Below are 27,396 nucleotides of genomic sequence, written 5' to 3'. Positions count from 1 at the left end.
TGCCGCCTCGCGTTGGCCCTGCCGCAGTTTGCAGCTGTGCGGCGCCGGTCGCAGAGGCTTTGGGGACCCCGCTGCCTGCCTCGGGACCTGACGTGATTTCTGTCCTCACTGCAGCAGCATCCCAGCAAGCTGACCGCTGTGTCGCTTGGTTAATGTGTTTGAACTGTGCCTTTGCTTTAAAAGCTCAGGTTAGAGCCTGAAAATGTATTGGCTTAGGAGCACCTCCATTATCCAGCATTAGCATCTGGCTCTTTGCTGGTGTTTCTGCAGAACAGGCTTCCACCAGACAGGACCTTAGCCCAGGAGCGCTACCTGACAGCGTGGCTGGGGCAAGGCCAGGTGTTTTCCCCAGTGCCACGTCTTGTGCAAAGGAGGGGGAGCTCGGCAGGGCCCCAGCAGCCCCCCACGAGTGCGCCCCCGCCCCTGGGCAGAGGCAGCAGAGCACAGAGCTCTGCTGTGACACCCAGGGCAGCTTGGGAATGAAACCAGGCTGCTGCTGCTGCAGCCAGAAGCAGTTCCAGTTGGAAGGGAGGGAATCCCCTGCAGGCAAAAAGCATTTTCCCACAGCCTCCCCTGCGTGGTGGGAAGAGGCCTCTCGACACATCACATCGCTGACTGCTGGGCAGGAGGGAGGGATGGGAATGGTCCTGGGGCTGGGGAGGGCTTTGCCATTCTTCTCGAAGATGCAGCTGTTTCTTGTGGTTCTTCATTTTGGTTTTGCCCTCTTCTTTCCCCCCTTTCCAGCTGTTCGCCATGGTCTTTGCCATGTGTCTCTTCCGAGGGATCCAGTAAGAGGCGGCCTGTGAACCAACACATTCCCCACATGCTCAGAAGAAAGAAGGAAAATCAGAAGAAACAGAAACCTGAAAACATCCAAAAAACTTTATTTTTTTTAACAAAACGGGGTAGGGGGGGGAAAAGGAAAAAAAAAAAAAGAGGGTTGTAATATATGAATGACCAAAAGGATTGTACTTCAGGGGCTGGAACTTTGAGGTGATGTGCACTACACTGTACACCAGACCCTTGCCCAGAGCCACCCGCAGCAGCCGTGGAGCAAGAGCCCAGTGCAGCTGATTGCACTAACGAAGGACAGAGCCTGCAGAGGGGAGCGGGAGGAGGAGCACGACTGCCTCTCCCGCTTGTCAGCGCAAGGCTGTGCCTGCTGCTTGCAACTTTATCATGCTTTAGACACAAAGGACTGAAGAACAGCAACGCGGGGGCTGGATAAGGCAGCAGGTTGGCTGAAGTCTGTGACTGCCCAGGTGGGTTTGAAAACAAGTGGTGGTGGTGGCGGCGGCTCTAAGAAATAGGCAGTTGTTGCTTGCACCATTCTGGTTTTAATTCCCAGCCACAAAATGAAAACACACATGCTTCAGTGGAAGCTTTGCCCCTATCACCTGAAACTTGTCAGAGAAGTCAAACACTTCAGTGAGTCTGGCTTTTCTCTGGAGCCTCGAGCAGGGGCACAGTAGTCTCGCGTAGAAATGGGACTTGTCTAAGGCTGGCTGATGGTCAAGAATTTGGTGCCTACCTTTCCGTTTTTAGATTTACTGTTTGTTGTTGTGAAAAAGAGAGCAAGTGGTTACCTGCTGTGTTCCCATCCCCTGGGAAAACGGGTGGCTCTGGTCAAGATTAGCTGATACTGATGCCTTCCTGAGAAGGGGAGGAAATAGCGTTTAAACCTTGTCAGCCTTTGCCTTTCACTTTGTACTTGCAAAAAAATAGTTCGTGGTGCTCTGTTAGCGTAGATACATGCAGTGGACTCCTACATGCTTTCCTGCCCCAAGGGGAGTTCCAGGCACGGTGCTGGGTGGGAGAGGCTGAGGTTTGTCAGCCACTCCCCTGCTGCTGGCCTTAAATCGCCTTGGGGCGTCACTTCTGCTCAGGGGATTTCCCCTGAGGTTTTCCCATGGGCTCACAACGAAAGCATCAAGTCAGAGTTGTTTTAGCCTGCGTGTTAGTCGAGAGCATTTCCTCACTTGAGATAGTTGTTATCTACCGATTTGTTTGGAAGCGAACTTGAGAAACGTGCCTGGGAGTGGGCACTGGTCAGAGGCCGAGGTGGTGCTGAGGCCCCAGACCGTCTCTGAGAGCACTCTGTGCGGCCGAACCGCCCCGGCTGCTTCTCTGCTGCTGGTGACTGCCAACCCAAACGGGTCACGGCTTCCTCTCTTCTGGAAGCCTCAGCCCCTGTTGGCTTCGTTACTCACGAGCTCGCTCCCTGACCTCAGACTCTTTGGTCCACCCCCAAGCAGAGCGAGGCTGTTTCCTTGTTTAGCTCGGGCCTTCTCACAGTCGCAGATTGAGGAGTGCTTTTAGAGTTAAACCAGCCCCTCTGAGAGCTGTAACCACTGGCGAGGGTTACGGAGGGGGAAGGCAGCAGGGCTCTGCGTCCTTGGAGCCCTCCCAGGGGCACCGCGCCGATACACGCGCAGGGGCTGCAAGGCAGGGTGGCAGGCAGCTGAAAGACTGGTTCGTAGTAAACAAAGCTTCTGGCTAAATATCCAGGTTGGGGAATCGGGGGTACGAAGGAAGAGGGAGGAGGTGTGAGAGCTTTTCCAGGCTTCATTTGAGAACAACGATTTATTTGCTCAGCAGCAGGAGGGGGCCCGGGCAGGTAGAGCAGCAGCCCCCCTGCACTGCCATGAGTATATTGCAGCAACGGAGTGAGGCCGGGATTGCTGAGTGGCCTCAGATGTTGCATTAAACCTCGTGGAAAGCTTTTCTGAACGATTTCCCTCTGGACCTGTTTTTAATGATGCATTTTAGCATTAAATTCTGGTCTGTTGTTTAATGAAGGAAAACAATTTTGCTAGCCAAAAAGCAGCACTGTTTGTACCCGACAGCAGGTGCTGCTCTTAAGATAGGGAAAATCTGTTGCATATAGTGATCTTACAGGGAATGAATGGGCCGCCGCACGAGCCAAATGAACAGAGGAAAGCTTAGCTGTTCTGCTTCTGCCTCAGGAGCTAGTCCGTGATTGTTCTGGTAGAGCAATTCACAAAGGGGGAACAAAACCGTGAGCAGAGATAGTAACTTGGATGGAGGTGAGCAGGAAAAGCAAAAATGCCACCCCATCACCCCTCCAGTTTGTTTGTTTGTTTTTTTTCCTTTGAGGTTGTTTTGAGAAGTTCTGGCTGTCTCAGGGCAGAGCCTGGAAGGAAAACACCTCAATTTATGCAGGGTGGGGCGGGGTTGAAGTTAAAAAACAAAATCAACACCCTTTTTTTCATGACGTTTTCTTCACATGGGGGATTAACTCTCAGAGCAGCCAGTGCACTAAGGCATAAATATACAAGACCGAGGTAGGATTGCTGCAAGCTTATTTCTCCTTGGCTTTCCTAATTCTATACTATTTCCTCTGTTTTTTAGCTCTTTCACATCCCCTCTCTCCCTAAGGGCTGTCCCTCTGTCTTCAAAAGATCCTTTGTTCTACTGTTCTGGCCTTTGCACAGTTGTTTCCCTTCTCTTACCTTGTCTGGTCCCCCTTCTGCTCTTTTCTGGATGAAGACTTCAACTCCTCTCTGCAGCTGGCTAGCGTGCCTCTGGGAACACAGCTTGAAACCAAAGCAAAGGCCAGGCAGCACATCTTAAACGAGAGGTGGAAATTGCTGTAAAGATCCATGCAAATCTGAGAGGACCTGTGGAAGTAGGTAAGGGGCAGGAGGAATTTCTCCCAGGGGAATTTAATGAACAAGCAAGCCCAGAAACCAGACTCCTGTTGTACGGCAAAGCGTGTAAATTAGTTGGTTTTGTCCAGTGGTTACATGGCTGCCCCCTCTGTTGTACAGTAGCTTTTTCTCTTTTCAGAGCAGTAGGCAGGAGAAACAACTGTATTTTTGTATTTGTTTTTTAACAGCTTTGTTGGGAGCAGGGGCTCAAGCGAGTGTCGCTGCTTGCTGGAGAGCTCTGGGTGGGCCAGGGACCGGAGGGAGCTGCTGGCTCCTTTGCTGTAGCACTGTGACCACAGCCCACGCACCTTGGATGTAATTCGTGGAGAGCAGTCTGTGCCTGCGAGCCCACGGCCCCTCTGCGCACCCCTGCCTCCCGGCTGTTATTTAATGCTCAAACGACCGTCACAAACACCTGGGAAAGGGCTGCGTGTGAAATAATGATGTTTGAAATCTATTTTAAAAAACTGTAAATGTTCTTTTTATTAGATAGTGGAGCTTATTTATCCCGTATTCCCTACTGTAATGCTTTTTTTATATTGAAAGGATTTTTTTTTTTTTTGGTAATATAAACCAGAACACAAGCCTGAAGCACTCTCTGCACGGTTTTTGTGTGCGTTTCTTAAAAAAAAAATAAAAGAAAAGAAATAAAAGAAAGATATTGTGACAGTGAAGTGAAACGGCTTTAATTTTCACTATTTGTTTGGTGTTGAGTACAGTCACTTTCTTACTAAAGGAGAAAGAATAAATTCAGGTACAGCAGCCAAAATGAGGTATAAACTGACGTGTCCCCTTCTCCCCTTCCCCCCCAAGTAAAAACTCTTGACCAGAAAGAATTGGCCAGCTTAGGACAGACAGACAGACAGCCTCTCTTTTGTCACCAGGTCCAGTTTGCCAGATGTTGGTTAGGCGTAAATAAGGCGATGCAGAGAGTTATGTGAATGCGAGCTTTCTTCGCCCTCGGAAGCGAGAGCTCCAGGAATGCCAGGCTGGGGTCGCTCTCCGGCAGGAGCAGGGTCAGCCTCAGTCCTGCCTGTGCCTGCTCAGGGCACGGCCCTCGGGAGAGCACGACCTTCAGCCCCGCACAGCGTGACACAACTGCAAGCAGGTAATCCAGTGCAAACTGTCTCCCGTGGGAGATGACAGCAGTCCAAAGCCTTCTGCACATGTGAACAGATAAGGAAACAGGCCCGTGGAGATGGAGTTCGCTCAGCAGAAGGGCCTGAAGTGCTGCCTCAGGCTTTTGATCCCAAATTATGTGCTCAACTGCCACCTGCAGCCACAGTCCCGAAAATGCTGTCCTCAGGGACACATTTCAGTACAAAAGCTTCACCATCCTCCTCCCTCCTTTCCCCGGCTCGCATCAGAGTGAAGACAAACACTCACAGTTGGTTTCTGGCAGTGCTGCAGACAGACATCAAATGGCAAAACGAGAAGTGGCTTGCTGCTTTAAGTTCTGCAGACAGCTGCTAAGCAGGGAACCGAAGAGGAATCTGACCTCACTTGATTTAAAGCTTCATGGGAAAGCTTTCATTGCCCACCCCCCCACCTGACTTAACCATCAAGAAGTCTTAAGAGACCTGTGTGCTAACTCATTTCTTTCACCTGCTGGATGGCATTTTAAGGTACCCTGTTGAGGCAGTCCTCTCCACAGACCCAGAGTCATGGCTTAACTAAGATCCTAGGTCCTGCAGCCAACATGGGTGGGAGAGTACAGCGTTAAGGCGGCCCTCCATCTCCTTCTGTAAGATTGCTTTTGGTTTGGTCAGTTTTACTTGTCTTTCCCACCCCCAACCCTCCGATCAGTCTGTGTATACATTCATGTGACCCCCAAAACACAAAGAATCAAGCTTCACTTACCTATACCAACACTTAGAGCTGCAGGGCTGCACTGAAGCCACGTGTCCCTCTGCTGCCCATGCAGAGAGTGTGCAGGGTGAGAGCAACAGCCACAGCCTGCCACGTTCCAGCTCCCACATGCAGCACCCTTCGTTCTCATTTGTGATATTCTGTGGGCTGCACATCATCATTTCCTGCCTCACAGGGAAAAGGTTTCCCTCCCAGAGCCCAACTCCTCCACCTAAACAGGAAGGCTCCTCTTAAATATAAATTTCAGTTGCTCGCTATTGTATCTTGGACATGTTGAAAGCAGCCTGGCAGGGATGCGTTGGGAAGCTCCAACATTTAGTCTGCTGTTGGATGTTGCCTCTGCGGTGGATTTATTTCATTGAAAAACTACTTACAGTTGCAGACTGAACCAGTCTGCTGGTCCCACTACTTCTGACCTGACACACCTTTTGCATGGCCAGTAGGTGCACTGCACACAGTGTCCCAAGTTGATGCAGCTGCTTCTAAACGCCAAAAACACTAACACACCATACAGTAACTACCCGCTAGCGTCTTCTAACTATACTAAGATATTAAACAGCAAACAGCCATGGATCCCAGTCTCACGAGTGGTTTGAGGTCTGTTGGTCACACAAGCACTTCTGTTTGTGGAGGCAGCTTTCTACCAGGATTTTGGGCCATCAGCTCTACTCCAGGGCATGCTTTGATCCCACCGACAGTAGCACTTGAATAAGAAGTCCATGTCCTGTACACAGCCCTTCTGCCTTTAGGCCCATAGAGAAAAATGCAGCCTCCAGCTGTGGACAGGGATAATCCGCAAGGACAGCACTAGGAAAATAGGCAGCCATTGCTGCTAAGCCTCGTAGGTGTTGGAGAAACTGGCCACTGACTAGTACAGCACATACATCCTGCCTTGATTGCGCTAGAGGACAACAAAGCCTTCATATGTCCCCTCACGCCTTGCTGTTCTTCATCCCAGTTAAGTAGTGTCCTAAGCATTGTAATGCCATGAACTTTGGTCCTTTAGTCCCAAAAGGAGAGATGCCACGATGCCCACATTGTAGCAGAGCTGGAACACTGTCTCCTGCAGCAGGACTCCTCTCACTGGAGGCTGCAGCCTAACCCAAGCAGCCGCACTGATGCTCCCTCTGCTCTCACTACTGCAAACCACAGCAGTCTCCAGCCCCTATTCCACTAGTGTCAGGCCCTCTGCCTCACACCTACCCCTGCTGTGACCATCAGTAGGGCTGCGGATATAGGAAATGTTCTGGGGTGAAGGGGACAGGAGCCCAGCTTAGAAACGTCACAGAACGTCCCAAGCAAAGGGATGTCTTTGTGCTCAGCAGGCTTTTCCCAACAGCCTCCTTGGCCTCTCACATACTGTAGTTCAAGCTGCACCGCTGTTCCCAGTGCTAGCCCTGCAAAGGGAACAAACCAGGAGTTTTCACTGTCTCTCCTGCCAAGATTTGCACAGCACCCACTGAAAAAAATAAAGCCGGCGCGGCACCTCTGGCAGCAAGGAAAACACAGCTGTTTGCAAATTCAGACACAGCACTGAGCTACAGCCAGCTCCCGGCCAGGTGAACAGCAAGTGCGTGCTACAGGGGACGCAGGCTGTACACACGAGGCCACACTCCAACAGGCAGGTGCAACGCTTACCGGGGGAGTAGCCAAGTCCTTCACTGGTTGCCTTAACTCCCTCTCTCCTCAGGGATTGTTTCTTGTTTTGTGCTTTTTTTTCAATGGTTTCAGAGCCTGTGATCCCATCAGCCAGTTCCCCCGGGAAACCGGCTCTTTTCCCTGAGGCTGCCAGGCCTGTACACCTCCCTGAGCCTTCCTCTCGCTCCTCGCTTGCCTCCCGCAGAGGGGCTGGTAGGGGGGGACCCGCACGACGCTGCTCTCCCCAAATTTTCACCTGGCTCTGCCACCAGCATCGGGTTACACACTGATTCATGCCGGTAAGTGGAAAAGGAAACCATTTAAGAACAAAAAGGGACTAACAAAAAAAAGTTATAATTATAAATGCAAAATTACCGACACAACCCCCCCCCCCCACCCTTCCCATGACAAAAAGCCCAGGAATTAGACTTTCTTGGGACGGCGTCCAACTTGGTAATAATAATAAATGCTGATGAGGACGAAGAGCACTCGGCTGACCAGGAGGAGCACAGCACCCGTGGCTATCCGGCTACTCTCAACCAGGGAAACCGTGGTAACTGGAGGAGAAGGAAGGGAGATAAGGCAGAGGTTGGTGATGAAAAACAAACGGATCTGAGCAGCACAGAGCTGTTTTCTGCTGCCCTCTAATGTAGCTTTTTGGAGGGACCCGCTGAGACTTGTGAATGCAGAAGCTTTCACTGCAGGCCCAGTCTCACACTCAGCAAACCTGCAACACGGGCTCTTACACAGCTTGATTTGACAGCTTTAAAATTAGGCACAGGCCTGTGGGCCACAGCGGTCCCATTTATAGAAACACTTCCCTAAAGGCAATTCTGCCTTCAGGTAGCCAGCCTGAAACATGAACTCGAGCAGATGTGAGTTTCCCATTTGCTCAGGTCTTCATTGTGGAATCTGCATGTTGCTTTGTGGTTTAACCACTCCAGTGCTGATAAATCTGATAAATATTTGTCAAACGTAGGAGCATGAATAAAACATGTATAGTCCACTCACACTACCTGTTTTCTGAGCAGCTCCCTTTTTGGTTAATAACACAAGTTACCTTAGAACACAGTGAGTGAACAGCCAATACACACATACACAAAAAAACAAAAGCCTTCATAGAAATCAGCTGAACTATTATTCTATCTTTTGGCACAACTGAAGGTCCCCCCCCCTTTTAATGTAATTTACTACAGCCTTCTCTTGTTAGCCCCAGAATCTAGGCAGTCTGCTCCAGGAGGTGACTTGTGCTGCCTACAAAGGCCAGGACGTTTTAGGGAGGAAAACGGATGAATTGGCAGAGGGATATGTCCTGGGCACCCTGCAGTGAGCAGCCCAAGGCAGAGGCTATCCGACAGGGAAGGAAAAGGGAGAGCAGCTGGCTGGGAAAGTGTGCCCAGAGCCAGGTTCTCTCTGACAGTCCAGCAGGGCCAAGGAGCCCTCTGTAACACTGGGTCTCAGCACGGGGACATCTGGAGCTGGGTGCCACCACGGACATGCCAGCCGCGCACACTCCCTCCTGCCCACCCTGAGCATGGGCACACAGCACGCCCCCCGTCCCGTGCTTGCTCCTGCCCAGCCCAGCCCAGCTACTCACCCAGGAACTGCACGGCGAAGTAGCACGCCTCCGTCAGCAGGGTCCAGCGGATGATGACTTTTTCAGCCGTGTACAGGGCATTCCACATGATGAGCGAGATGCCTGGGGAGGGACAGCAGCACAGCTGCCCTGAGGGAAAGCGAGGACCACCAGGAAGGGGCAGCCCACCCGCCTGCCTGCCCCCCAGGTGAAGCGTTTTGGCCCCCACGGGGGGATGCAGATGGAAGCAGCGCAGCCAGAAGCTGCGCTCTCCCCTAGCCTGGTGCGGCTGCTGCATTTCCAGCCGTCCCCACGAGATGCTGCTGCAGCCTGCGGGAAGCAGCCAGCCACCAGCACGCCAGTCCAAGGGCATCCCACCCAGGCTGCCTGCCCTCAAGCCCAGCCACCCCTCCAAAAACACTCCCTGCAGGCACCCGCCTGTCCTTCTGCACTGTGCCAGCCTGAGACCAGGCTGGGTGGGCACCCAGCAAACACATTCCCTCGCGGCCTGGGAGCAGCAGTGGCTGCAGCACAGGGTGCAGAGCTAAGCAACCCTGTGTTTTCATTCCTCCACCCATTTTCTTTTCCAGAGGGTTTCTCCAGGCTCCCCTCAAGCCCCTCACCCTCTCCTCTGGCCCAGTCTCTTGTGCCATACAAGAGGCCCTCCTGGGCACCGCACTCGCAGGATGCTGTCACCTGCCCCTTCTCTGCTCCCATGAGGACAGCCTGATCCCAGCTACAGCCCAGACCCCCTCACCCCATTTCCTGGCCCATCTGCAATCCCCCTCTGGTGGGGTACTTGCAGCTACTCCCCCAGGTATTCAGTGTGCACAGCACTTCTTACCATACGTGCGGGGAGCCTGAGACCTTGCTAGGAAAAAGCAACAGAGGCTGAGCTTTACCAGAGACCCGTAACAAATAATTCCTTCGGAAACAGCAGCGGTTTCCAAAGACGCAGAATTTGTCTGCTCCTGCACTTCTGGCCTCTCGCCCCATTGCTCTACAGGGCAGCACCACACCCCAGATACTGGCACAGCACTCACTGAGGAGGGCTCCTCCATAGAGCCGGATGGGAGTCTTGCTGCTCGCCGATTCCTCGTTGAAGACGGTGTCGTAGAGCTGGTCAGGGAAAGCGAGGGCCTGGCGGAGGCATGGGAGAGACTCAGCAGCACTTTCCCAGAGCCATCAAAATGTGCTGTCTCAGGCAGGGGAAAGTGGTGCTCTGACACTGAGACATGATGTGACCAGAACCATCGGCCAGGAAATTGGGAATTAAGGAGGCGCGAGAAACATCAGTGTGTCAGCTGCTGGCTTCAAGGCCGGCTTCTGTGACCGAGGCTGCCGTGCTGTGTGTGGTTTATGAACCTGCTAATGAAAACAGACTCTGGCAATGGGAACAAACAGCCAAGGACACTGCTGGCAAGCCCGTTACAGAGACGCAGAGAGGGCAAAGGCCTCTCACGAGAAAACAGCGGCAGTTGTTGAAAGCAGAGGAGGGGGAATAAACAGCCAAGGAGCCACGCTGTGGCATCCAGGAGCTGGTGGTGCCCAGGACTGCAGCTCTCACTTACCATAATGGCCACCCCGGAAAACATGACGGCGGAGACCAGCTGCCAGACCCTGCACAGGAGGGAGAACAGAGGGCCCAGAGTGAGCACGGGGGTGAGCCTGTCGCCCCTGCTTCACGATGCATTCCCAGCTGTCCGCATGGTTGTTAGCCTTTGTCCTCTCTCCTCACCCAAATGAGGCAGCCTTGGGTCTTCTGCATGAAGACGTGGCTCCCCAGACACTGCTGGCTCAAGCCTCACTACCAATACAGAGCTGAACCCCCCTCACCCAAGCAGAGGAGAGAACCAGCCCTGCAAAGAGGACAGAGAGCTTCTCTGTGGTCCCCAGCTCCTGCCAAGGGACTGGAGCTCATGGCCTTCAGGCTGGTTTATGAGGGAAGAAAACAGAGCCAGGATATTCCTGCAGCCCTGAGAAGCCCCTGCATGGAGCAGTGAGGCTGGTGTCAGGGACAGAGCTGGTGTCAGGGACACTGTGGCCAACAGCCCTCATGTCTTACCTGAGCCCCAAGGGTTCCCGGACAGCAAACTTGATTTCATTTCCCAGGACTTGGCTAATCTGAAATTCAAGCAAAAGGCACAAGGTGACTGAGCAGACCCTTCCCCAGCCTTTACGCCACATACCTCAGACCAGACAACACGTATCTTAACCCCACGTAGCAGTTTATCTCTAAGATGGCTGAAAAGAGGATGAGGACAAGGAATTTCAGCGCGGGGTGGAGTAAGCAAGCTCCATGTCGGCTCCCCTGTAAGCAAGCATCCTGCCAGCGAGCTCTCCAGGGGGCACTCAGGACAGGGCTCCTGAGGGACGTGTCCTTGTTCTCCAGCGCTGGTATTTTGCTGAAACAGACTGCGTGCCTTTGTTTGCGATTCGGGCCTCTTCAGAGAGGTGCTGCCGTGCCACTTTAATCGCTGCCCCGGTTTCCAGGGCATGGTGCTGGACTATGGTGAGCTTTGAGCTGGTACCACCAGCTCCGAGCTAGCTAATGGGTGTCTCGACAATAACATTTCACCAGTGGATTAAAGCAACTTAAAGGCAGAGCTCGCTGCGTTACTATGAAAAGTGGTTTCAGGCAGCTTTTGTGCCTCCACCAGGCTGCACGGCCCGTCTCTGCTAAAGGGTAGCATTAATCTTGTCACGGCAGCCCGTGCATGAGCCTGGCGGAGCTGGGAGCTCTGGTTTTGCCAGAGAGGCTGCAGAAGGTAAACGCTGGAAAAAAAAATTAACCAGGTTTTATCCAGGGGCCTGCCACGTGCTGAGGTTTGCCAGCAGGCGACATTTCACAGGTTTATTGGCCATCCTCCCACAGCAGTGGCCTCCTCGCTGCGGGACAGCAGCACGGAGGACCCCGCGGTGGGATGGGGAACCCCTCCCTGCCCAACACCCCTCACCTTGGAGCGATGGACCTCACCGTCGTCGTCTTCGCCGCCAACCCCCAGGATCTTGCGTGTCTTCAGCCTGCTCACCAGGTCGGTCTGGCTGTGCTTCTTCATCAGCGGCGGCGGCTGCTTGGCCGCCATGGCGGCGCGCGGGCCTCTGCCCCGCCGGCAGGACAGCTGAGGGGAGAGGCCGCAGGAAGCGCTTTACATGAAACCTCGCAGGGTACAGAGCATCAGAAGTTTTTTTAAAAGCACGGAAACCTGGCTGCTACGCCGGCAGACAGCTCCTCATCGCCCCGGCGCGGGAGGGTCGGCCCGCTCTAGGGCAGGATGCTGGGGGCTGGCTGCAGGCGGCCCATCGCGGGCTGTGGGGAAGCTGTCCCGGTCTGAGAGCAACGCATCGGCCGTCACCGTGACCTGCCAGAGGGGGAACAAAACCAAATCATCAGCAGTGTGGGGACAGAGGCACTGAAATGCTCCCTTGCCCCACACCCTTCACCCCGGCTTTTGCCGTCAGCCCTGCGAAAGGGGCAGGGGAACGGTGCGAGCGCCAGCTTTCCACCCATCGGCGTGTCTCGTGTGCGCGCCTCCGTGCTGAGCACAGCCCCGAGCTTCGCCAGAAGGTGCTCTAAGTGGGCCTGACCTACAAACCACGCTCCAGCCCATCCCAGCGTGAGGCAGTGTCCATGGCCCATTAGGAGCGTGGTACCTCTTTGCTGCTTCCTAGACTAGGGCAATTAAGCATCATTAAACACTTCCCAGACAAGAGGAACTGAAGACAAAAAGCAGAGCATCATTTAATGACTTTCTCCTTGCCATACATCACACCCTTCGGTTGCCATTTCAGGCAAAATGCCATGCAGGTCTCAGACGTTCGTTTGTCTTTCCCCCCCCCCAGACGCTGCAGCCCCTGCGCTGAGCCAGGGCACACCAGCCCTACAGCTACAAGAAACCAGAGGCAAGATCCTCCTTGACAACGTGTTGCTTCCTGAGAAACAGAAGATGACAGCAAATAGAGTACAAATACTGGGAATACTAAGAAAAGAACAAGATAGAGGTAGCTGACAGAAGCTAAGGTGGAAAAGACAACTTTCCTGTACGTGTAGAGGTGTCAGGAGTCCCTGAAAAATCACTCTATCATTATCCAGTCATAAAACCCTGGAAACTCTCGGTTCACAAAGTCCTTCCTCCCAATTTGTCTTCCTTTCATCTCGGCTCAACCGAACACAAAAACATTTTTTTCCATTTGCTACTTCACCCTCCAAGAGACCCATAAAAAAGTCCCCCCCCCCCAGGCACCAGACACAGCTCATCTGGTCCAAACAAGTCCAGGGCTCAAGCACAGGCAATCCCTCGCCCCAGCTGCACTTTCCCATGGCTGTCCCACGAGGACAGAATTTATGCTCGTGTCTAAAGAGTTCACGAGTCTCCGGGGAGTAATGAAACGAGAGGTGTCAGTTATTTTGGCATCACGCACACAAGCCTTCTCCCGCTGCCTCGCGAAGGGTTTGCATCTCCCAGGAAAACTTTCCCGTTTTTGTCCGCGCGAGCAGCCAGTCACTTCGGCAGGCTCCCAGGGCACGCCAACATAAATCTTCCTGTGATGCAAATCTAAGAGGACTCGCTGTGACAACGAAACGACTGAATCCAATGCTCAAACATTTACTAAGACCCTTTCGGATAGGGAAAGCAGAAAAAAGACATCTTCAGATCTAGAGCATCCTGAGGGCATGAAGTAAAGGAAGGTGGTAGGGCTTAAAGGGAGGACTCGCAGGCTGCGAGAGATAAATGGCTCTGTGATTACAAAGGCAGTTTTGCAGTTCTGAGTACAGGCAAACAGATCAAAATTTGGCTTCATCAACTGCATTTGCCAGTTGCCTTCGGGGCATGAGTTGGTAGAAATTTATCCACATCGTTATTAACACTGCTCTCCCGTTAAGAATTTCCACTGATTTGTGGTAAACCAGTGGCCAGGAACTGGGACAGGATAAGCCAGCTAGAAACACCAATAAAATAATCACTGAAGGCCATTCTGCTACATAAAAACCACGCTCCCACTGTGCTAAGCACAGCTATGGCACGGCCCTGCAGCCAATCCCACGTCTCATTATCCCCATCTTCCAGGGAAAGAGCCAGTCTAATGAGTACTGAATATTAATGAATAACGAGCTAACAAATGCATTAGCACTAATTCGATGACATTCGGATAGAAGACGCTGAGCATTTGAAAGCGTTATACTTACATTAATGTATCCTGACACACTGAGAATTTGGAGGATGTTTTCTATTAGCCTGTGCGTTTTCAAAAGGGAACCTCCACCTCCTCCTGTCGTGATTTTCTCCTCAATCCTCCTTCTGAGCATCCCAGTGGCTGCGTACATTAATCACTGCACAGAGGAAATTCCTCTGCCCCCCTCAGTGACTGGCAATGCCCATGTGAAGCTGAAAGATTTTTATTATTATTATTTAAATTTCAACATCCCTTTTCTTCACAGGCTTCTTTCGGCATCTGTCCCCTTGCATACTGTACTCAGTTGTGACAGCTACTGCTTCGTGGTGCAAAGAAACCTCACCGGTGCCACGCTAAAGATAGCTCCATCTCTCCCCACCTCCACAGCTCTTCCCCCAGCATCTCTGCTTCCCTCCCAGCGAGAGGAGAGGAGAAGGAGAGGATGTTTGACGATGCTTCGGCAGCCAGAGCTGCGTGCCCGTCGAGGGAGGTCTGGCGAGGAGCAAGGTGCAGCGACAGAACAACCGGCCCCTGTTCCTACAGCTTCGGGATGCTGCTGCTGAGCAGCTGAGAGAGGTGTCCTGCTGCTCGTGGGGGCACCACAAAGCTCGCTCCAAGGGTCTGAGGACACTCCCAGTCTGCCAGCAGGGTAAGTGATAATAAAGATGAACTGGAGTTGAACCGGGATGACGAGTGAAAGGTTAGTACATTTACCCTGGCCGTAAGCTTGGTCTGCTCTGCCACGTTGAGGCCGGGGAGAAGACTTGCTCTCCTGCCAAGCTCTGGTTTCAGAGTTCAAGTCAACACGCCAGAGGCAACCCAAGGCCTTGAGCCCACCTTCATTTGTTGATGTTGACCAAGAAGTTCTTATACTCCTGCAGTGGACGTAGGCTCTTTACAGCAGCCTGACTGGGAACCTGCCATGCCCAAGCACCTTTCATGGAGCACAGGTTGAGAGACACCGGTAAATACGGAGATGCAGCACTGCCCCTGTACAATACCACACGTCACCACTGCGCTCTGCAAGCCCTGGGTGCTCTTCACCCAACCTGAAGAGGCAAACGCTGCTACAGGCATGTCACAGGTGTGGGAACTGAGCCACGAGAGTAAAACCATGCCTTCTTGTGTCAGGGGAAGAGAGAGATGGCAGCAGAAGTGCTAAATGGTCTCCCTGCCAGCAGCTCCCACAGAAGGGCCGGCAGGCTGGCCAGGACAGATCCTGCCCCGCTCCCTCTCATCGCAACGGACAGCCCTTCAGCTGCTCCACTGTGCCGGCTTGTGGGGGGAAGATTAAGGCAGCCGTGCCATATGGAGCAGCTTTTCATCCCTGATGCCACAGGAGCAGCCACAGTGGCCAAGGCACCCAGCAAGGGAGCACAGATGTTTACATCCTAATTACTGCAATTTTGGAACAGATGTCTCCAAACAAGAGGCTGTGCGAGCAAGAGATTCATCTTTAGGGACAGCAGCCAGCTCCTTTCCCCCATGCTGAGCTGTGCCTGCTGCCCCACCGCCCAGCAGAAAGCAAGACCCAGGGCAGGAGGCCCCAGGAGAGGTTTCCAGGCACCTACATGGCCAGAGACAAAGTCTGGGCTCAAGCACAGGGGCAGGGCAAAGAAGAGAGGCAGTGGGTGCACAGGTCAGAGCAGTCGTGCAAGAGCAAGACCAGTCAGAAAGGGAAAGAGCTGCCTGACAGAAAGCAGTATGTGCAAAGTCCTCTCTTTCCTCTTCTTTTCCAAGAGGCTCATTACCAAAGTATCTTGGTGCCTCACGATCTCGCCTCACTGCAGCCCTGCACCCTAGGGACAGATGGCATCCCCGCTTTGGAAACACCAGGAGATTGAAGACAGGATCCAAACAGGTACTCGTTACTTTGGCTCTTGCAAACCTTTGACTTGCCTCATCAAGCGGGATCTAAGACACCTTCCCTACACACACACACGGAGTCTCAGCATGCTCACTTGTAAGTGCAGAAAATCTCTCAGTTAGCAAAATCTGACACTTGAGGACTCTGAAATCCTAAGGGACAAGATAAATCCCGCGTCTAACCCAAAACACACACCCAAGAGCCACAAGGCACCTTTACGGATCCTATCCAAACAACCTCATAAAAGTTTCCCTGGGATATCAATACTGGAGGAGACCCCCGAGCCAGGTAACTACCAAGGTACAGCCATCCCGCGCTGTATTTCTGTGGCTGCACATCCCAAGCCCACGGTGCGTGAGCCAGCTCTTTGCCTAGATTTCTCTCCAGAGCTGGGATTCGGATGATGAAGACCTCTCTGCCACCAGCCAGCTGAGGCAGAGCATCCCTCTCCCCACCTCCCCGTGGATATCCTCCCTGCCAGCTGCGGCACACGGCTTTGCTCCCAACATCTTCAAACAGTAACAGGATCGTTGGCGTTTTTTGCTGGGAGGAATGCACAGCAACCCTTGCCCAGGATGAGGAGTGGAAGTTCACCAGCCTAGCAAAAAGAAACGCCCCAAACCAATTCTGCAGGTCAGGAAGCTTCAGGGAGCTACAGGGAATGAAACCTGATCCAGCCGAAATAATCGGATGCTCAGGCAGTAGAAACAATTAGCACTCCGCCAGCGTGGCAGTACGACGTGACTGCTGCTCCTGCCCAGTCTGGCACAGTCCGTTCACCCACGCAGCAGGGATACTGCAGATTTCTCACCTGCCCGGTACATGGGACTCCTTTCCCACATGAAAACCTGCCCTTTAAGTCCAGAAGTCCCTCTGCAATGCCAGCAGGAACCATCTCTTGCCACAAGTTCATCCCCCGGCTCTGCCACAGCCCTGCTGCTTCCTTAAGCAGCTCCAGCAGGCACAGGCCAAAAGGCACGTTCGTTCTGCTGTGCCTCCAGACCATCTCTTGCAGAGAAGCCAGAGGAAACCTCAAAGCCCAAACCACCTGCAAACCACACAGAGACACCTCAGACACACACACCCAGGGCTAACCCCAGCTAATCCTTAGCTGAAGGGGGATTTTGCAGAGACAACAGGGGGCTGCCTGCACCTGGGTAATGCCCATCTGTGTAAGGAGTGGGGAAGGAGAAACGTGGGATCTCAGACACACCCTCCCTTGGCAAATGGATGGGACAGGGGCTGAGAGAAGAATAAAAGGCTGACGAGGCTCTGGTAAGGCTGGGCAGTATGGAGACAGAAATATCCTGTCCCAAGGAGCACCACGAACCGAGGCCAAGCCGCAGTCTGGGGGCTGCATCTCAGCTCCAGGATCTCACTGCCCACAGGTTTCCAATTTCCTCTCGCAGAGGGAACAGGAAAGTTTCTTTCCATGTCACAGGAAGTGTTACACGGCAATCAAAAGCTGCGAAGTGCTCAGTTTCCCCAGCAGAAGACAGAAAAGCTCTGTTGCTCTATTAGTGTCTCAGACAGGAGCTATAATTAAACCCAGCAGCCCCGGTCCTGCTAAGTACCACCTGCAGCAACACGCCAACGGCGAGCAAGAGCAGCTGGGCTCACCTCGGACAAGAAATGCTGTCCTGCAGCCAGCAGCAGCTTGCCGGGCTGTCTGACACATCCAGCACGCTCAGCCAGGCACGCCTGGTGCATTTACTCCTCTCTGGGTAACTCAGACAACTTGGGCATCATCAGCTGAACATCCCAAGCGCTTGAGTTCAGCAGGACACAAGGGAGCTGGGAGGATGTGGAAGGAAATAAAATGCATCAGGAACAGGCGCCGTTTTCCTTTAAGAGCATTAAAAGACAAAAATTCATCTTTGATTTCCCAGCTGCCTTAGACAGGTGTTTGTGGGAGACAGTCCCAGCAGCTTAGCGGGCCATCTGTCCTGCAGATGATTTCTACAGGGAAACATTAGAAGCAGAAATAAAAACTATATATACACACACAAAATGAAAAAAAAAATAAAAAAGCACCAGTAAAAAAAAAATCATCCCCCCACAAAACAAATCCAGCCTCAAACCCTCAACAATTGTCTTTCGTGCACTCCCCAGGAAGCCAATGCCCTTTCCTCCCAACCACCCTACAGCTCTGCCCCTTTCCAGAACTCAAAAAGGAAATAATAAAAAAATTACCATCAGGAAGATTTGGTGCCCTCTGCCACATGCGAGGGCAACATCCCTCTGTGCGTCATCGCCAAGGACTGTAATTTCAAAGCCATTCTTGATGGAGTCTCCCTCAAAAGACGGCGAACTGCATCTACACCAACATTATTTCTGCATCTGCAGTCCAGTAGCTTACCCCACACAATGTAATAACCGCAATTTAGAGGCTACGAAAATGGCCACAAACATACGAAATGGAAGATGAAACCAATACAGCCGGACCACTCCTGCACCCTAAAAGCAGACTTTTGACCTGTGTTGCACGTGGATTTGCAGCCCCGGTCCGAGAACGGCTGTTTCAGAGCACCCCAGCACCAGCAGGTTTTTATTCTGTTCTTTAAAAAAGGGCTCCTCTTCTGCCACCCTCTGCCATGATACGACCAGATGTGCAGTCAAGGCACACACAAGCAGGGAAAAACGGGCAGACAAATAAGTTTGCATTAAGCAGGGAGATTGCCTTTTGGTCCGATCAGGTCGTTTCCTGAGCCCCACACACGTAGACCCTCTCAGGACTCAAGTTTCCCGTTGAGCAAGCAATCAAATTTGCTTCTACAACGCAGAAGTCCTGTAAGTCAGGCCTGGCAGGAGGTGGCCTTGGTGGCCATCAGTGAACAGCCGAGTTCTCACCAACCCTACGTTACAGAGCATCTCATGCTACATGTTCACATCCCACGTCCTGTTAAACCACATTGCTGCACAGGAGGCAGATGCCAGCTTTCATCCCTCGACCCCAACCACCCCGCGCACCGGTCGGAGCCCTCACCTGCAGCTTGGGACCACATTTTCACTTCCTCCCTAAGCAATTCGCCAACGTTAAGCCCTGCTCATCTGCACACAATTGCAACTTCAGGTTTATCGCTCCCTCGTGGCTCCTCAGACTCCACATAAGCACAGACAGACTCGGGGAGTTGCTTAGCAAAAAAGCGACGGGGACGGCCTCCCAGTACAACACATACTTCAGCTACTTGGTAGCCTACCCCCGAGTGGCAAAAATCTCCCTCTGACACCTTGCTGGTTTCTATAGCAACAGGTTAATGCTAAAAATGTTAGATGCAGAACTCCCCATGTTGGGCAAACAGGAGATAGGACCGATTTAGAAGAGGGAAACTTCTGAATAGCCGGCTACGTGGGAAAAGAGCAACCGCAGGCTTCGCTAACTCACAAGCCAGCACTTGCTGGCCCTCCATGCAACCCCAACTCAATCATTTGACCCCTCTCTCCTCCATTTTCCCATTTTTCCTGGAAAAACAAAGACACCATCTAAGCTCTTCAAGGATACTGCCCTTGCACATGTGCCAGCGGCTCTCGGGAGACCCTCCTGGCAGAGTGCACCCCTTTGCAGAAGACCACAACAGCCACAGCTCAGGGCAGTGCCACAGAAGGAGGACAAGTAGGGCAGCCCCAACAAACCCAGAGCCTTTCCCCACAAATGCTGTTTCACCCCCCCAGCAAGCAGCTCATACAAGCCTGACTTTGCTTTTATTTGCTGCTAAGTCAGGGGAAATCACCCTGTGCATGCACGCGTGTGTGTACGTGCACACGTTTGTTTACGCATGAGCTGTCAGCCCCCGAATTGTGCACGGATCAACAAGACTCTGAATTCCCCGACTGTGAAGTGTGTGACATTTAATCTCAACCTTCCTTTCAGATTTCATAATGTGCATTATCAGCAGTGGGTATTCAGCACACAAGTACCCTTTAGAAAGCTTTCATCGGGAAAAGGAAACAATATAAAGAACCTGCAGACTGAAAAAGAGACAGTGCCTCCGATGTGAGAGTGGTTCTCCAGCTTCCACAAAAGGCCAGCACGCGTGTGCTGCGAGGATCACGACAAGATGGTTTGTCCCTAGCACAGAATAAATACATTTCACAAGTGAAGAGAGTGGGGCTGGGAAGCATGAAATCTATCAGGAACCTATGGTTCTCTTCACCTCCCTATTTTTGGCTATCTGGGAAACAGGCAGGGGGAGCCATCCCCCAGAGGTGCCTATTTTAGGACGGGCTGCATCAGCTTCTAGAAAGGCTTATTCCACAGGCTTTGAGTTAGGCAAGGGTTTTCATTGCTTTTATACGTATGGGCAAGGCAAATTCCTGATCCTAGCGTTCAACTTTTCAGTACAGCAAACGCTACATCACTTCTGCACATCTCATAACAGAGTCACGCTCTGGGACTACGAAAACCTGACAACAACCTCCCTGCTGCCGGGCATGGAGAAGCTACATCCTCAGTAACCCGCTCTCATTAGTCACAGCCACGGAAGATGCACATCGGCAACCACAGGAAATGCAGCACTGCCACATCTCTCCTGTTATCGTGGCTGGTTCAAGGACCTTCCCTTACTTCCACAATTTTAAGTCTCAGACACATGGATCCACCAAGCCCCAGTAATACCAGCATCATCCATCAGCTTGTGTACGCGTGGATGTGTGTACGCACACTTACTGCTTTCCTGGCGTATCTGTCAGCAAGCACATAACACGGCCTCCTGCTCACGGCACAGAAGTGTCACGTTTTAGTCAACACTTTCCCATTACCCTGCCCGAAATGCCACTCACACGCAGCAGTGGCCCTGGGGACGGCAGGCCGGTCTCTCCTCCCCCATGCTCTTTGCAAGTGCTGATGAAAGGCACTCGCTTCGCCCGGAAATGTGGAGCAGGGAATAAATTGGCTGGCAATGAGCTCAACTGCTTTACTAATTCCCCATACACAGACCCTAAATCCAAGCTACTTGTCCAGAGAGCTGAAGGGCACACAGACGCGGCTCGCGGAAGGGGCTTGTTGAACCCGTGGTGTGCAGCACCTGGGCTGATGCCAGCAGACAAGGCAGGAACATGCTCACACACCGCAATGAGCAAATGCTTGCACTGGGCACAAGGGGAGGAGGATGAGAGGGCGCATTACAGGTGTCTGCTCTTCACAAGCGTGCGTTCTCAGTCACCATGAAAACGACCTGGGAAGGAGCACGCAGATGGCCCCAGTTCTTCAGTCCCATCAGGTATCGCCTTTGGCTCCTGCTTGCTGTGAAGCAAAGTTTGGGTGCTCTTTATTGCTGCTAACCGGCTTCTACAGCAACTCCTTTCCCAAACACAAAGAAAATGTAGCTGTTTTCACATGTCAGATGCCTGGTTGTGAAAACCCAACGCCGCCTAGCTCCGCTGGACTCAGCGCTGCTGTTTTGTAGTTCCTTCTCCTCTTTGCAGGAGGCAGCTCGTGTTTGTCTCTCTGGAACATAACCCTGAATTAAGTGCCAGGCAGCTAAAATTAAGTGTTCGATAACAGGATTCAGAGGGACTTAAAAATCAGGAGCCTTTAAAATACATAGTCTCCTAAGTGAATAGCCTGCTTCCTGAGGCTCCTTTACTGCCAACAATACCGAGTGCCGTTTCTACGAGCACACCCCTGCCTTGCAGCTCCGTGCAGCTAGGCAGAGTGGCCAGGAGGGCTGGACTCAAGGCATCTTCTTGGCCACGATGAACATGGGCTAGGTAGCACTGGCTGAGCTCAGGAAAGCTGCCGGCTCTTTGTCACAGCAATCTGCATCGACAGCGGGCCCAGATGTGAGCCCAGAAGGAGGCCGCAGCATCTAACAAGGGCTGGAGGATCTGGGGGCTCAGCAGTGGGATTCCTGAAATAACATCTGTCAGTTGGAAAAGCTGCTCAAGTCCTTCCACGACCACGAAACACCGAAGGCCAGGGGTTTGTACTTCACTCGTGAGGTGGCACCAGCACAAAAGAGCACTTCTGCTGCCATCATGGGTTACTGAATGAATTCGTACCCAGACAAAAACACTGGCTGAGTCACCCACAGAGTTTCCTGAAGATTTGTGGGTTTTCTCTGTAGGTCTCTTGTTCGGCTGCTGACATGGCCTCAGACTGTTTACTTTCTCAACCCAGGCAGGATACAGCTAAAAATGACACGGCTGCAAGCCTTTGTGTAGTGCTCTGCCTGCACCTGCTTTCCTCCAGGCCCCGGGCCCTGCAGCTTTAAGTGCTGCCTGATTTTAATAAGAAAAGCAGGGATTTCTCTCCTGCAGGCAGCAGCGGCCAGCTGCAGAGGGGACTCTCACTAATCTCCCTCCAAACACAGGATCCCTTCAGACCAACAGTCAGGCTGCCGGTGTGACCCGGTACTCCAGCGCGCACATCTCCGGCGACATCGACTCATGCTGCTAATGCCACTCCCCAGGGGACCAGGCCACTGAATCACTGCTTGATTTATTCCTAACTGCTTTTCTCCCCGTGCTCAGTGCCTTCGACGATCTTAAATCAAATCTCTAACAACAACTTCGAGGAAGCCCAGCAGCCAGGAGCCAGCTACCAGTCCTTCTGAGCCTATTGGGTCAAATCCAGGAAAGGAGCACGGGGCTTGCCACCATCAGAGGCAGCCTCTCACCTTCAGCGCTAAACCCCGCTAGCAATCATTTAGATTGCTTCCTCCTTTTGGCAACAGATCTCTGCTCCTTCAAACCCTGCAACCACAGTGGCTGTCAGGGTGAATCTGGATCAGAGCTTCCTTACAGGCTCTGTTTGTGTTGGGTCCCTGGTTTCGCCCCGCAGAAGGAGCTGGGTAAAGCACTGCGCACAAACCAAGGTCTGGCAGAGATTATTCAGGTATAGCCTAGGCAAAGATTTCCCCATCAAAACCGATGCCCAAACATGCTAAAGAAATTCCTGCTTTGCACACGTAGGACTAGAGACACCTGCGGATGTATCTACCAGGAGCACCCAAGCACTGTGCAGGACAAGAGCGAGAAAGGTATGCACCTCATGAAACCAGGAGGGAAAGTTTGCTGCAAGGTTAACCCCTGGGAGCAGGGGCTGTGGGGCAGCACAGACTCCAGTGGGGTCATCCAGCAAGGCCCCACACAGCTCCTAAGCCTCCTGCTCCCCATCTGTCAGGCGGGGGAAGCCGCACCAACCAGCGCCACAGATGGGCAGTGAAAGGCACTGAGATGCATTAACCCTTGCAGATGGCAGAGCTTCACAGACAGAAGAAACTGAAGAAGGCCAGCAAGTCATCTGTCATTTCCCTTTGTGTTTTAACTCCAAAGCTGTCTTCAGCTGTAGCTGGATCTGTCTTTGTGAACATCTTTTAGCATCTTGAGCAATAACCCTTCAAACACAGAGCAAACTCACGCGAGCCTGTGATCTCCAGGACAGAATCAAAACCACATTTTCCAAGAGAAGGCAGAAAGCGATGGCAATGGGGAGCACCTGGTCACCTCTTACACCTCGGTTTTGCTGGTCTGGAGAAAGACCCGATGTATTTGGGGGCCAACACTGGGTCTTTTTCTCCCATGACTTTTTTTTTTTTTGCACTCCTACGTCAAAAACACAAAACCCAGAAGATCTTTCTATAAATAACGTCCCAATAGTGCTGAGGTCACCAAGCCATTCCCCCTGGCACGAGGCCAAAATCACAACATAAACAATCCCAACCTCTTTCTGCTGCACGTGTGCCTTTTTTTTATTATTATTATTTTTTTTCCCTGCGACGTGGAAGGCTTGAAACCAAAAAAACATAGCAGCAGGAAGACACAGCCCCCCACCCCTGGTCCCACTGGGCTCTTCTCACTTGTGCCAGCTCCGCAGGGCGCCCGGCTCCAGCCAGGACAGCCCGGTGCTGCGAGCGTCCATCCTGCCCGCCGCAGAGCGAGATGCTCTGTGCTGTGACAGCATTTTGAGCAGTTCTCATTAAAAGTTTGGGTGCTGAGCGGATGAGGCATCGTCAAGCGCACACGTGGCAAGGAGCAGATCACTATCCAGGCAGCTCCAAGGAAAACGGGTGGAATGGTCCCTCCCAGGCACATCTCCTACTGTTAACTCCAGCCTTCAGAGAGCTGTGGGACAAGCAACCACCAGCTGAGGATTTACTCTGGGCATTTTGCACACTGTAGCGCTCAACGCTCATTGAGAATAGAGAAACATCTCCCTTTGGATCAGGCCCCAGCCTCCAGCAGCTCAAAATGGACAGAAGACCCCAGGCAGAGCATCTCTCTGGTTTAATCTCCCACAGATCTATGGCTCCTCCAATCCCACCCAAAGCATGTCTCTGGAGATGCTCTTCTGCCCACTCCTCTCTGCAATAAATCCTCGCTACAGGTCCACGAGCAGGAGGGATAAGTTTGAGATTTTGAGTTTGAGACTACGTGGCAGATGCCATCTCTTCAGCCTCCTGGCTGGGACAAGCTGCCCAAGCAGAGAAGCTCCCTTTGCCTCGCTCTGCACGAGGCGCAGAACAAGGAAGGACACATCTAAAAGCAAACAAATCCCACTTCTCCCAGCTGCCATCAGCACCCAGTGCCCCTGCTGAGGGCACCAAGACACCTTCGTGGCTTCCCCCACAAACCACCATGTGCTCACAAAGGTGTATTTATGCATCCCAGCTGGGAATGGTTATGGCCAGCTGAGGCACCTCCACGCCCAGTCTGAGGATCTTGTTTGGCTTTGGTTTTCACCAAGACCTAAGACAACTTCCTCCCAGAGGAAAAGCTCCCCTGTCTAAAGGGTAACTGCTATTTATTTAAGCGAACACTTTCCTCATCCGCGGGCCCTGAACGTCATTACTCAGCAGACTCTGCTTTAGCGCAGATAGAGTTACCCAGCAAGTTATTTATTCTAAGTCCAGAATAGCCAGTGCTCTTGCATGCTCTGTAATTTCTCATGGCTCAGCTGTACCGGTGGTAGCCCTAATGTCAACAAGGCTTTGGTCGCTGCTGGCGTTTTTACCTCACAGCCTGTGCAGACAGAGGAGATGGATCAAGCAGTACCCATTTAACCACCAGCAGCTGGGGTTTGGCTGGCCCCGGCCCTTGGGCAGCTGCCTGAGGACTCCAGCTGCAAGGACTGGGCACTGAATTAAGGTGCTGCTTCTTTTTCAGCCCCGTTTGCTGAGTTGGGGTAGAAGTCACCTGGAGGGCCTGATGGCTGCCAGCGGACAGCCAGGCCCACAGGTGGCACGGGTAGAGCCAGACAGGGACGCAGAGCCCGCTGAGAGCTGGCTCACCCCACCTTCCCCTCCTGCCATGGGGAGCTGTGCCCCATTTTGCCTCCCTTCACCACCAGCTCCATCCTGCAGCACGGCCCTCGCCCTGTCCCTCTCCCTCCATCCCTGGCATCCCACAGGAACCCATCGAGGCCGCCCTCCCAACCTACACAGGGCTCGGGTGGCAGCCTCCCCACCCAGGCACCTGAGGCACCCATCTGGGGCCCGCGGTCCTCCCACCGCTTCACCAGCGAGCAAAAAGGGACGGACACTGCCTGGGAAAATGCGACGGGGGACCCCAGCCTTTGAGCGGTGCGGGGAGGCAGCCGTCACCAAACAGCGTGCGTGTCCCCTCGCTGGACCCCCTGCATCCCAGCCTCCCCTCCACCCTCACCCGGGCTGAGATGCCCCCACCACCAGGGCGGCTCCCTCCTCCTCCTCCTCCTCCAGCCCCTCTCGGGACCCTCCGCTCCCCGCGCCCCCCACCCGGGGCTCTGCGTGGAGCCCCCCACGCCCCCTCCCCCACCCCCCCCGCCGTCCCCGCACTCACCGGCCCGGCGGGGGGGCCCTGCGCGGCTGCCCCATGGGCGGAGCGCTGCGGGGCACCCGGGCGAAGCGCAGCGGCCGGCGCCGCGCAGCCCCGCACACTGAGCCCGGCCCCCGCCGCGGCGCCGCTTTACCGCGGCCGCCCGCCCGCCCGCCCCGCCTGACGGGGCGGCCCCGGCCCCGCCCGCGGCCCCGCCGCCGCCGCTGCCACCCCCCTGCTGCCTCCGCCGGCCGCCGGCCGCCCCGTCGGGGGAACAAAGGGCGAGGGGCCGGGGGAGGCCCCGAGGGCACAAGGCCCCCCCCGCGTCCCCTTGTCCCCCACAAAGCGGGGTCCGGGGGTGTGTTGTCGCCGCTGTGTCGCGGCCCGCTGGCAAGGCAGGGAAGGGGAGACCCCCGTAATGGGAAAAAAAACGAAGCAACGTGGCACAGGGGCTCTGCCAGCGCCTTTCCAGGTGCCGGGAAGAGCCTGGCTCGCAGGGCTGAAGCCTCTCTGCTCCCCGCCGGCCTCCCCAGAGCGCAGAGGGAGGCTGGCATGGCGAGTTGCCCCCACAGGGGCAGCCGGGGCCTCGCTGGCGTTCTCCGGCTTCGGTCGTCTCAGGCCAGGAGATGAGGTTGTCAAGTGTGAGGATGGTGAAGCAGCGGGCAGCGGGCACGCACACGTCAGGGGAATTAGGGCACCATGGTGGTGGCGGGCAGCTCCGGCACTGCCGCGGTGCTTCAGCTCTGTTCTCCCCGTGAGGATCCTGGTGCGAGTGCTTGACGTGGCTCACCTCGAGCTGGTGCAGAGCAGGGCCACACGAAGGAGAAGGGCTGAGCGCTCGGCTGAGGAAACAAATCGAGGCCGGGTGGGGCGAGAGCCTTGTAGCTCGCGTTGACCCCGTGGGCAAACCGTAGTGGGGAAGCGCGTCCCGAAATGTCCAGCACGATGAGGTCATCCCAGACACAAGGGGGTCCTTGTAGGAACAGAAGGCTTGTCCAGAGGGAACCGGGCCGAAAACTCGCATTTCACAGAGGCCAAGGAATGAATCTGTGGGAAACAGAACATTTCTTTGGTGGGAGTATCATTTCAGCGGCTGAGTTTGCTGCATAACATGGGGAAAAAAAAAAAAAAAAAACTAAAGATTTTATATTTTCAAAAAATTTACAATTCCAAAACAAATCCAGTTCTGACTTGGAGCTAGCGAAACATTTCACTGTGCTAACGTTCAAAATTTTCAGTGCGATTATGCCAAAACGTATACAGGAGCTGAAATATTGCATGTGCTCCATCTGTGCTCTGTGGTAGCGAAATATTATAATGTAATACAAAAGCACGCAGAACAAAGTGAGAAGGCAGAGCTGAAACAACCATGTTTCACTTAATTGAAATGAAATAACTATGATATTGTCAAACAAGGCAAGTCAAAATATGTCATGTTGACTTTTTTTTTAACAGAAATTTGCATTCAAGGAAATCTCTCAATTTTTTTTCAAAGACCTAATGAGCAAACAGTTTTGAGGCAATAGCTCCGGCTATCGCATGGGGGGCAAGCAGTAAATAGCAAGTGTCATTTTGCAAAAGCGATTCAAGCATTTGTGCCATCGTATGTCACGGGGAGCTCCAGTGTTATTTCTGAAAGTGGTATAAATGTGCTCGTGGAAGTGTTACCCTCAGACGAGATTTAAATTTGTAAATTGGAGCCCGAGGCCTTCTGCAGCGATTGCTTTGTCCAGAACCACCCAGGCCTCCTGCCTACCTTTTCCTCATTCAGAGAGCAGGGAGCAGCCTTTGTCCATGCCGCTAAACACCGCACGGCAGCAGCCCCAAAGTGCCCTGCGAGGTCTGCCCCCATCCTGCCTTTCTTT

The 27,396-nt window shown here is 53.3% G+C and overlaps 2 protein-coding genes across 12 annotated transcripts in view; one reads left to right on the top strand and one right to left on the bottom strand.

Annotated features, from left to right (window-relative positions):
• Positions 1–4,345, top strand: part of TSPAN18 (tetraspanin 18) — a 110,996-nt gene extending 106,651 nt beyond the window's left edge. For all 10 annotated transcript variants that reach the window (XM_048063421.2, XM_048063283.2, XM_048063638.2 and 7 more), the window contains one exon: positions 745–4,345. In XM_048063421.2, the coding sequence (XP_047919378.1) occupies positions 745–792 (48 nt within the window). In that variant the 3' untranslated portion in view covers positions 793–4,345. The remainder of the gene's footprint in view (positions 1–744) is intronic.
• On the bottom strand, positions 4,333–25,695 carry TP53I11 (tumor protein p53 inducible protein 11). Of its 2 annotated transcripts, XM_066998459.1 has the most exons (8): positions 25,556–25,675; positions 17,417–17,590; positions 11,712–12,116; positions 10,820–10,878; positions 10,326–10,374; positions 9,798–9,894; positions 8,776–8,877; positions 4,333–7,735 (listed from the first exon to the last, which is right to left on the bottom strand). In XM_066998459.1, the coding sequence occupies exons 3-8, from the start codon at positions 11,838–11,840 to the stop codon at positions 7,602–7,604; spliced, it is 570 nt and encodes a 189-aa protein (XP_066854560.1). In that variant the 5' UTR covers positions 11,841–12,116; positions 17,417–17,590; positions 25,556–25,675; the 3' UTR covers positions 4,333–7,601. The 2 variants fall into 2 exon arrangements, with proteins under 2 accessions (XP_066854560.1, XP_066854559.1); XM_066998458.1 differs by lacking the exon at positions 17,417–17,590 and having other exon boundaries at positions 25,556–25,695.
• Between the last annotated feature and the right edge of the window lie 1,701 nt (positions 25,696–27,396).

This window comes from Anser cygnoides, chromosome 5 (assembly GCF_040182565.1).
Source record: "Anser cygnoides isolate HZ-2024a breed goose chromosome 5, Taihu_goose_T2T_genome, whole genome shotgun sequence".
NCBI lineage: Eukaryota > Metazoa > Chordata > Aves > Anseriformes > Anatidae > Anser > Anser cygnoides.
The sequence above is the reverse complement of the archived record's forward strand: the minus strand, read 5'-3'. Positions and strand labels throughout refer to the sequence as shown.

What these genes read in the sequence shown, in the direction of transcription:
- TP53I11 (XM_066998458.1), bottom strand. Translation starts at nt 11,840, where the DNA reads ATGGCGGCCAAGCAGCCGCCGCCGCTGATGAAGAAGCACAGCCAGACC. An exon ending in GTGAGGTCCATCGCTCCAAG is followed by an intron (nt 10,879 to 11,711) that starts GTGAGGGGTGTT and finishes CTTGAATTTCAG; the next exon opens with ATTAGCCAAGTCCTGGGAAA. An exon ending in TTTCCGGGGTGGCCATTATG is followed by an intron (nt 9,895 to 10,325) that starts GTAAGTGAGAGC and finishes TGCCTCCGCCAG; the next exon opens with GCCCTCGCTTTCCCTGACCA.